The following is an 11,312-nucleotide window of genomic DNA, read 5'->3' as shown; positions in this document are numbered from 1 at the left end:
CAAAGTCATGAACACAGAACTAACAAGATGTCTCACAAAGTCATGAACACAGAACTAACAAGATGTCTCACAAAGTCATGAACACAGAACTAACAAGATGTCTCACAAAGTCATGAACACAGAACTAACAATATGTCTCACAAAGTCATGAACACAGAACTAACAAGATGTCTCACAAAGTCATGAACACAGAACTAACAATATGTCTCACTAAGTCATAAACACAGAACTAACAAGATGTCTCACAAAGTCATGAACACAGAATTAACAATATGTCTCACTAAGTCATAAACACAGAACTAACAATATGTCTCACAAAGTCATGAACACAGAACTAACAATATGTCTCACTAAGTCATAAACACAGAACTAACAAGATGTCTCACAAAGTCATGAACACAGAATTAACAATATGTCTCACTAAGTCATAAACACAGAACTAACAATATGTCTCACAAAGTCATGAACACAGAACTAACAAGATGTCTCACAAAGTCATAAACACAGAACTAACAATATGTCTCACTAAGTCATGAACCCAGAACTAACAAGATGTCTCACTAAGTCACGAACACAGAACTAACAAGATGTCTCACTGAGAAGTGACTTGATGTGTCACTAGAACATATTCAGAGCACTAATAAGGAGTGTCACTAACAAGATGTGTTACAACACCTATGTTGAGAGATCTTAGGTGTGTCAGAACACCTAGGTTCAAAGCACCAACAAGGTGAGTGTTACAGGTAAAACAATGAAAGTTACAACACCGTGGTTGGTAAAGTTCAAAACTAACTCGTATGTTGAAGATAAATATTTAGAAAGCGACTTGTTTTGTGCAGGATCATTATTATCTGACACACACACACACACACACACACACACACACACACACACACACACACACACACACACACACACACACACACACACACTAACTGACACATACTGACACATACTGACACATACTGACACATACTGAGAGAAATTGACAAGGTGGACAAAGACAGGATGTTCCAGAGATTGGACACAGTAACAAGGGGACACAGTTGGAAGCTGAAGACACAGATGAATCACAGGGATGTTAGGAAGTATTTCTTCAGCCACAGAGTAGTCAGGAAGTGGAATAGTTTGTGAAGCGATGTAGTGGAGGCAGGATCCATACATAGAGTGACCTAGTAGCGACCAGTGAAGAGGCGGGGCCAGGAGCTCGGACTCGACCCCCGCAACCTCAACTAGGTGAGTACAACTAGGTGAGTACACACACACACACACAAACACACACACACACATTCACACACACACACAACACACACACATACACACACACACACGCAACACACATACACACACACACACACACACACACACACACACACACACACACAAATGAGTTAAGCGGTGGATGCACATACTGGATGGGCTGCGGCTTTGCAATCTTGCTGGATCCTAAACCTCAGCTGCCTTGGTCTCAGCATGATAGCTGCATCATGGCTAACTTTTCTCACTGCTGCCCAGGCGACAAGGCGATGTAGGGAGTTGTCAACAGTGATAGGCCGGACTCCACTAACCTATTTTTTTTTAGTTCATGAGGCCTAACAATCTGCGGAGCCGCACCGGAGAGGCAGACGTTGGCAAATCTTGTGAGTTCAGGCAGGAAATGCTTTGTAACATTTCTAACTGCTGGGTTGAGTATTTGTTGTGGCCTTATTCCCCTGAAACTTAACAAAGATCCTGGAGGGAAGGACATAGCAGCTTTATACATCGTGAGGATCACTGTCGTTGTTAGGGGTGGGTGCATAATGGTGGAGGATAAGATTTTCATCTTTAGGTAATTCATTTATTGTTTTGCGCTGACGGAACAGCCAGACAAGAATTACCGAACAGGAGGAGGCTGCACCATTCTCTGGTGGCTATTGGGGAATCATTAACGTTTTCAAAATGTCAATTAGAGTGGCAGCTGCCTGAGAGTGAGCTGTTTTAGGGATATGTGGACGAGTACTGACAGATATTAATTTGATTGTTTCATTGAGGTTATTTGCTGACGTGAAGCCTGAAGCGGTGGGATCACTGCTCTCTGTGAGGGACTGATGGTTGTGTTTTTCTAGAGAAAGAGTCCAGGTGCCTAAACATCGAGCAGCTGTAGCTGTGTTTGTGGACTAAGCCAGGTACTCTTGTCTCCGTTGCATAGCCGACATGTCTCGCTTTCCTCCTTCATCGCTTAGACATCCTTGGCTTGCGGAGACCTCTGTACTCCTCAGTTTCATCCATTGTTAGTTACAAGGATGTTACAAGGATGAAATAAGGCTTCGTAAAGAGTCACTGAGGAGGACATCTATGAAGAGTCAGATGTCGGGATGAAGAGTGACGAGTGGTATTGTAGGGTACTGGCGGGTACTGGGGTGGGAGTGATTGAGGACCAGTGGATTTTTATGCTAGTGTGTAAACAACATGGTGGGTGATCACGCTTTTCTGAAAGGCCAGGGAAGTTATGACTAAAACCCAGTGAGCAGAGCTTGGATAGTGAAGACAAATACTCAGTCGGCGGCGGAATGTACGATGACTCATACATCACCGAAAGACAAAAACTCATCCCTTCCTTCACGAATATAGAGTAGTCAGAGGACGAGGCTTTATGCCAATACGGTATATTCTTTTCTGATAGGAATTTCTTGAGTCCATGAGATCAAGAGGAATTCTAGAGGAGTCTAGTTTTTGTAGAACCTTCTCATTAACACGTGGAAAAATCTTACGCAGAATATAAATTATTTAGTTTCCTTGTGATTTCATGAGTGTTTGTTTCTATGTGTTTTTTTTTTTTGTGTGTAGGTTTCCATATATGTGTTCCTTTGTGTGCTTTTCATATGTATGTGTTTTCGTTCTTTTTTTTTAGGACGATGTATGTTTATATGTTTGCATGTTTTCGGTCTTATTTACTTGCTTATGTTGCCTTATGTATATGTGTTTCTATGTGCTTTTGTTCTTTTACGTTTGTAAGTTTTATGCTGCTGCAACAAATATCTTTTCCACACATACCTACATAGCGACGTGATCATCGTGTGAGAGCGCATGTGCCACCACCAGCTGCAACAATAGCAAGAAACAACACTAGCAAATTGGAATATTGATAGGAGCTGCAGTAGCACTAACAAAGTAATAATATCTGCAGTAGAAACAGTAGCAACAGCAACACCAGTAACAGCATCAGTGGCACAAGCATCTGCAGCATCAGTAGCAAAATCAACAGGAGCAGCAGGAGAAATAGCAACAGTAGCAACGGCAATAACTACAGCAATAATAAGAAAGAATCATCAACAATAGCACAAGTTTAACAGCAGAAGAAACAACTGCAGCAGCATCAAAAGCTGCAGTAACAGTAGCAGAGAAAAACTCTCAGATAATGAGCAGCAACAGCATCAACTCAAGCAACAGTTGCAGTGGTAGCAGTACCACCAGCAGCAGCAGCAGTAGCAGAAGCAATTGTACAGTATCGTTAGCAGCAACATCAGCAGAAACGGCATCAGCAGTATCAGAAACAGCAGGAATATTAGCACAAGTACCAGTGACAGCAGCTGATGAAACAGCTGCGGTAGCAGAAATACCAGGAGCACCAGAAGCGTTGTATCATCATCAGCGATAGCAGCAACAGCTACAAAAACAGCAATAGTAGCCATACTAGCAACAGCAGAATATACAGCGGTAACATTGCCAGTATCAGTAGAAACAGTAGCAACAGCAGCAGCAACAACAACAAAAAAACAACATCGTTAACATGTAAAATGAAAAAAAAAAATGTTTTTGGTTAAAATCCATAACATTACTCCCTTCACTAATGGAAAGTGTATTTCCAACAGGAATGTAATTTATGTTGATGATAATCGTATTCACATTAGTCATGTTTAGCAATTAATTATTTTTTCTCAAAGAATTAATTAATTGACAGACGAATACACAATGAATGTTTTTAACAAAGGCAAAGAATGCTTAGTTAATGCCATGAGAAAATATACCAAAAAAAAAAAAAAAAAAATCACACAGCTTGAGGCCCAAACTCAAGCTTAGTGGATATAGATAACACGGTGGAGAGGAGAGTATCATTGTACCACTGGAGGAGGGGAGAATATCATTGTACCACTGGAGGAGGGGAGAGTATCATTGTACCACTGGAGGAGAGAAGAGTATCATTGTACCACTGGAGGAGAGGAGAGTATCATTGTGCCACTGGAGGAGAGGAGAGTATCATTGTGCCACTGGAGGAGAGGAGAGTATCATTGTACCACTGGAGGAGAGGAGAGTATCATTGTACCACTGGAGGAGAGGAGAGTATCATTGTACCACTGGAGGAGAGAAGAGTATCATTGTATCACTGGAGGAGGGGAGAGTATCATTGTACCACTGGAGGAGAGGAGAGTATCATTGTACCACTGGAGGAGAGGAGAGTATCATTGTACCACTGGAGGAGAGGAGAGTATCATTGTACCACTGGAGGAGAGGAGAGTATCATTGTGCCACTGGAGGAGAGGAGAGTATCATTGTACCACTGGAGGAGAGGAGAGTATCATTGTACCACTGGAGGAGAGGAGAGTATCATTGTACCACTGGAGGAGAGGAGAGTATCATTGTACCACTGGAGGAGAGGAGAGTATCATTGTACCACTGGAGGAGAGGAGAGTATCATTGTACCACTGGAGGAGAGGAGAGTATCATTGTACCACTGGAGGAGAGGAGAGTATCATTGTACCACTGGAGGAGAGCAGAGTATCATTGTACCACTGGAGGAGGGTAGAGTATTGTTGTACCACTGGAGGAGGGGAGAGTATCATTGTACCACTTGGAGTATCATTGTACCACTGGAGGAGAGGAGAGTATCATTGTACCACTGGAGGAGAGAAGAGTATCATTGTATCACTGGAGGAGGGGAGAGTATCATTGTACCACTTGAGGAGAGGAGAGTATCATTGTACCACTGGAGGAGAGGAGAGTATCATTGTGCCACTGGAGGAGGGGAGAGTATCATTGTACCACTGGAGGAGAGGAGAGTATCATTGTACCACTGGAGGAGGGGAGAGTATCATTGTACCACTGGAGGAGAGGAGAGTATCATTGTACCACTAGAGGAGAGGAGAGTATCATTGTACCACTGGAGGAGAGGAGAGTATCATTGTACCACTGGAGGAGAGGAGAGTATCATTGTACCACTGGAGGAGGGAAGAGTATCATTGTACCACTGAAGGAGAGGAGAGTATCATTGTACCACTGGAGGAGGGGAGAGTATCATTGTACCACTGGAGGAGGGGAGAGTATCACTGTACCGCTATAGAAGAGGAGAGCATTATTGTACCACTGGAGGAGTTCAGAGTATCATTGTGCCACTGAAGGAGGGAAGAGTATAGTTGTGCCACTGGAGGAGGGCACCGTATCATTGTATCACTGGAGGAGGGGAGAGTATCACTGTTCCACTATAGAAGAGGAGAGCATTATTGAACCACTGGAGGAGTTCAGAGTATCATTGTGCCTCAGTATGGTGGCAGAGTATCATTGTATCACTGGAGGAGGATAGAATATCGCTGTACCACTGGAGGAAGGCAGAGTATCATTGTACCACTGGAGGAGGGGAGAGTATCACTGTACCACTATAGAGGAGGAGAGCATTATTATACCACTGGAGGAGTTCAGAGCATCATTGTGCCACTGAAGGAGGGCACAATATCATTGTATCACTGGAGAATATCATTATACCACTGGAGGAGTGCAGAGTGTCATTGTACCACTGGAGACGGGCAGAGTATCATTGTGCCACTAGAAGAGGGGAGAGTATCATTGTGCCACTGTAGGAGGGGAGTGTGTCGTTGTACCACTGGAGAAGGGGAGAGCATCATTGTACAACTGGAGGAGGATAGAGTTTCATTTTGCCATTGGAGGAGGGGAGAGTATCATTGTGCCACTGTAGGAGGGCAGAGTATCATTGTACCACTGGAGGAGGGTAGAGTATTGTTGTACCACTGGAGGAGGGGAGAGTATCATTGTACCACTATAGAAGTGGAGAGCATGATTGTGCCACTGGAGGAGAGTAGGGTACCATTGTGCCACTGGAGGAGGGCAGAGTATCATTGTACCACTGGAGGAGGGGAGAGTATCATTGTACAACTGGAGGAGTTCAGAGTATCATTGTGCCTCAGGATGATGGCAGAGTATCAATTTATGAATGGAGGAGGGTAGAATATCCCTGTACCACTGGAGGAGGACTGAGTATCATTGTACCACTGGAGGAGGGGAGAGTATCACTGTACCACTATAGAAGAGGAGAGTATCATTGTACCACTGGAGGAGTTCGGAGTATCATTGTGCCACTGGAGGAGGGCAGAGTATAGTTGTGCCACTGGTGGAGGGCACAGTATCATTGCATCACTGGAGGAGGGGAGAATATCATTATACCACTGGAGGAGTGCAGAGTATCATTGTACCACTGGAGACGGGGAGAGTATCATTGTTCCACATAAGGAGGGCAGAGTATCATTGTACTACTGGAGGAGGGGAGAGTATCATTGTACCACTGGAGGCGGGGAGAGCATCATTGTACCACTATAGAAGAGGAGAGCATCATTGTGCCACTGGAGGAGGGGAGAGTGTCATTGTACCATTGGAGAAGGGTAGAGTTTTATTGTATCACTGGAGGAAAGGAGAGTATCATTCTGCCACTGGAAGAGGGGAGAGTATCATTCTGCCACTGGAGGAGGGGAGAGTATCATTGTACCACTGGATTCGGGGAGATCATCATTGTTCCATTGAAGGAGGGGAGAGTATCATTTTGCCACTGGAGGAGGGCAGAGCATCATTGCACCACAAGAAGAGGGCAGAAGATTATTGTGTCACTGGAGGAGGTAAGAGTATCATTGTACCACAGGAGGACGACAGATTTTCATTGTACCACTGGAGATGGGTAGAATATCATTGTACCACTACAGAAGGGGAGAGCATCATTGTGCCACTGTAGAAGGAGAGAGCATCATTGTACCAGTGGAGGAGGGCAGAGTATCATTGTACCACCGGAGGGGGTGAGAGTATCATTTTGCCTCTGATGAAGGGCAGAGTATCATTGTACCACTGGAGGAGGTGAGAGTATCATTGTGCCTCTGATGAAGGGCAGAGTATCATTGTACCACTGGAGGAGGTGAGAGTATCATTGTGCCTCTGATGAAGGGCAGAGTATCATTGTACCACTGGAGGAGGTGAGAGTATCATTGTGCCTCTGATGAAGGGCAGAGTATTATTGTACCACTGGAGGAGGTGAGAGTATCATTGTGCCTCTGATGAAGGGCAGAGTATCATTGTGCCACTGGAGGACCGGAGAGTATCATTGTGCCTCTGATGAAGGGCAGAGTATCATTGTACCACTGGAGGAGGTGAGAGTATCATTGTGCCTCTGATGAAGGGCAGAGTATTATTGTACCACTGGAGGAGGTGAGAGTATCATTGTGCCTCTGATGAAGGGCAGAGTATCATTGTACCACTGGAGGAGGTGAGAGTATCATTGTGCCTCTGATGAAGGGCAGAGTATCATTATATCACTGGAGGAGGTGAGAGTATCATTGTGCCTCTGATGAAGGGCAGAGTATCATTGTACCACTGGAGGAGGTGAGAGTATCATTGTGCCTCTGATGAAGGGCAGAGTATCATTATATCACTGGAGGAGGGGAGAGTATCATTGTGCCACTGGAGGACGGGAGAGTATCATTGTACCACTGGAGGACGGGAGAGTATCATTGTACCACTGGAGAAGGGGAAGGTATCACTGTACTACTGGAGAATAATGCTCTGCTGTATATATTTAAATAACCAAACTCAACTTCTGACAACCAGGAAAGTATTTATTTTCACGTTAAAACGAAACTTCTGATAAACCATAAATCACATTGTGACGATTGTGAACACCTCAAAACATTTTATTTTTTGTTGTTGTATTTCGCTCTAGTGGAGCTTAGTGGAGCTTAGTGGAGCTTAATGGAGCTTAGTGGAGCTTAGTGGAGCTTAATGGAGCTTAGTGTAGCTTAGTGGAGCTTAGAGGAGCTTAGTGGAGCTTAATGGAGCTTAGTGGAGCCTATAAGAACATGAAAGCTAATACATGTAGACAGAGAATGAGTGTGTCCGGGAGCTTGAGCATTGTTGAAGCAGTAGTAGTAGTAGTAGTAATAGTCGTAGTAGTAATTGTAGTAGTAGTTCTAGTAATTGTAATAGTAGTAGTAGTAGTAGCAGTAATAATGGAATTACAAGTCGCAGCAGTTGTAGCAGCATTAGGAGAAGTAGACGTAGTAGCAGTAGATGTAGTAACATTTGAAGCAGGAGATGTAGTAGCATTAGAAGCAGTAGATGTAGTAACATTAGAAGCAGTAGTTGTAGTAACATTAGAAGCAGTAGTTGTAGTAACATTAGAAGCAGTAGTTGTAGTAACATTAGAAGCAGTAGTTGTAGTAACATTAGAAGCAGTAGATGTAGTAACATTAGAAGCAGTAGATGTAGTAACATTAGAAGCAGTAGATGTACTAACATTAGAAGCAGTAGATGTAGTAACATTAGAAGCAGTAGATGTAGTAACATTAGAAGCAGTAGATGTAGTAACATTAGAAGCAGTAGATGTAGCAGTAATAGTGAAAGAATTAATAGCAGATGTGAAAGTACTAGTAGAAATATTAGTAGCAGTAGATGGTGTAGTAATGGTGAGTTGAGTATTTTCAGTCTTGTCGCCGGATGATGTGTTTTCTAACTCCAGTTATAGATGGGTGATGGAGCGGATAATTGTGTTTTAAGAGCTACTTGGTTATCCCATGGAAGCTTTTTCTTTGCAGCTGTATAGTAATGAATGTAACACAGCTGTTTATACTAATTTGATTTAGCTTCAAAAACTACTTTTGTCGTGAATTTGATGGAAATGTTCGGCTACTTATTGTATTAGTAAAATGAGTCTTGCAAAGATGATTTACTTCGGTGAAAAGTGTGTAAGGTTAGTTTCCTGACGCCGTTCACGGTGACTTAATGGCCTTGTTACTCTTGTTTTATTATTCTCGTTATAAACTGAAGCTTGGAGCTGCTGGTTGAGTGTTATTTTCTGTAATGGTGTATCACTAAGGCTGTTACAAGAAGAGGATAATACTGAACATGAAGCCCTAGTACTTAAGATTATTATGATGAGTAATGTATTATTATAGTTTATCTTACGCATTTAATAATATTATAAATTAAAGGATGATTAATATTGTAGAAATTGCAACACTTTATCTTTTCTCTCTCCCTCTCTCTCTCTCTCTCTCTCTCTCTCTCTCTCTCTCTCTCTCTCTCTCTCTCTCTCTCTCTCTCTCTCTCTCTCTCTCTCTCTCTCTCTCCTAGAGGTGGTTGTGAAGTAACATCTTTCTCTCCTACAGTGGTGGTTCAAGAGTTCGAGGTACGGGTGTACGACGAGTACGTTATTCGAGGCAACACTGCCGTACTTCGATGTGTGGTTCCTTCCTTCGTGCGTGATCTGGTCTCTGTCACCGCCTGGGTCAGAGACCACGCCTATCATATCTACCCCTCAGCCCACGGTGGTAAGTACCTTCTACCCTCTATTATTGTGGGAGTCATCTACGGATTCTTATGTACGTGACTCACAATTTTTCTCGGAATATCATTCACACCCTGTGTTTGTAGGCGTCATTCACGCCCTTTTCTTGTTTGTGAACGTCATGCACACACTCTTCTTGTTTGTAGACGTCATCCACGCCCTCGTCTTGTTTGTGGACGTCATGCATACGCTCTTCTTGTTTGTAGGCTTCATCCACACCCTCTTCTTGTGGAAGACATCCACAGCCAGCTCTTGTGCGTGGCATCCACAGTCTGTTCTTGTTTGTGATCATCAACGTCATCATGTACTTGGGAGCATTATCTACAGACTCTCTCTGTGGGCGTCGACCACAGCCCACTGACACACAGAGTGTATCATGTGGGCTTCTCCATGCGACCCACCTTGAGAGTGCCATTAACAGCATCATTATGAGAACAAGACTGTCTTCACGACCATATTAAAACCAGGGAGAGACAAATAATGCGTGTTAATGCGATGCCTCTTGTCTAGTATGGACACAGTATAACTTTGCATTGTACACAATAACGGAATTTAATGGATGGTACACATCAGGTATTATGTCAAAATCTGGTTGGGATTATCGTTTGATTTTTAGTGAATGAAAAGTATAATAAAGAAAATTAAGGAAATGGTCGACCTTATGTTATTCAATATAAAGTTTAATTCAAAACCTACATGCAATATACCGAGTAAGGTTTAGTGTACACTAAAATTTTCCTGAAATTTCCCTACTATTAAATTACCGTCTACCCCAATTTTCCTCAAACTGGAAGTACCTCAATTTTACTCAGATTGGAAGTTCTTCAGACGGGTATTGATAGCTTACCTTTATTCCAAGAGCAGCCTACGATTTTATTAAATACGCGTATTATCTTGAACACATTACCTAGCTCATCTTTTCAAAAAAATTCTGGTCTCTTTGTATCTCTCTGTTCTGTCTTGGGCTTTAACAATGCATGATTCTCGAAGATGGCAGACGTCGGGATACTTGACCAAATATTTTATCATATTTCCCTAATTACATGAAATTCAGAGGTCTTCTTGGTGTATATACAAATATTTAAGAGATGAGAAAGGCTTTAAAATATCATCGAAAATACATTAAATGTATTCTTACCATCATAAATCTGCACGGTCATAATTCTCCTTACCAACGAAGCTAAAATCGTCATATTTGGCAGCTATTAAGTTCATATGATAAAAGTAGATATTTCTAGCGTTAGTGCACATGTTCTGAATTATGATAAATTCAATTAAACCATCACTGAAACAAGAGTAGGTGTATTTTTTAAGACGAAAGTAAAGTATTCAAAATTTGATGCGTCACAGTAAATCCGTGTATCTGTGCTTATTATCCTGACATGCACTGCTATTTTGGGTAATCAGAAAATATTTTAGTAAGTTACGTACTAGAAGGGCTGATACTGTAAAGAATAGCGTGAATGATTTTTTTTAAATGAAAATACTTATTATTTATCCTGCATGGGCTGTATAACCCTTGTGGTTTAGCACTTTTTTTATTATAATAATAATCTATCCTGCATTGCTATGATACATCCATATATAACATTTATAATACACCCAAAAATGTGCAACTCCTCGGTCCTCCAGAAGCAGTGTTACAACATCGAGTGCCCTGCATACCATCTAAAAGGGACCAGGAGGCACAGACCCCACAAGACAAACAATAGTAGCTACG

General features: G+C 42.4%; 1 protein-coding gene across 1 annotated transcript in view; it reads left to right on the top strand.

Moving 5' to 3' along the window:
- The window catches only part of LOC138854055 (cell adhesion molecule Dscam2-like), a 440,761-nt gene extending 431,127 nt beyond the window's left edge, over positions 1 to 9,634 (top strand). The window contains exon 4 of the mRNA XM_070094791.1: positions 9,414 to 9,634. Coding sequence (XP_069950892.1) covers positions 9,414 to 9,634 — 221 coding nt within the window. The remainder of the gene's footprint in view (positions 1 to 9,413) is intronic.
- The last annotated feature ends 1,678 nt before the right edge of the window (positions 9,635 to 11,312 follow it).

This window comes from Cherax quadricarinatus, chromosome 48 (assembly GCF_038502225.1).
Source record: "Cherax quadricarinatus isolate ZL_2023a chromosome 48, ASM3850222v1, whole genome shotgun sequence".
Lineage (NCBI taxonomy): Eukaryota > Metazoa > Arthropoda > Malacostraca > Decapoda > Parastacidae > Cherax > Cherax quadricarinatus.
Note: the sequence above shows the minus strand (reverse complement) of the source record. Positions and strands in the feature narration are given on the sequence as shown.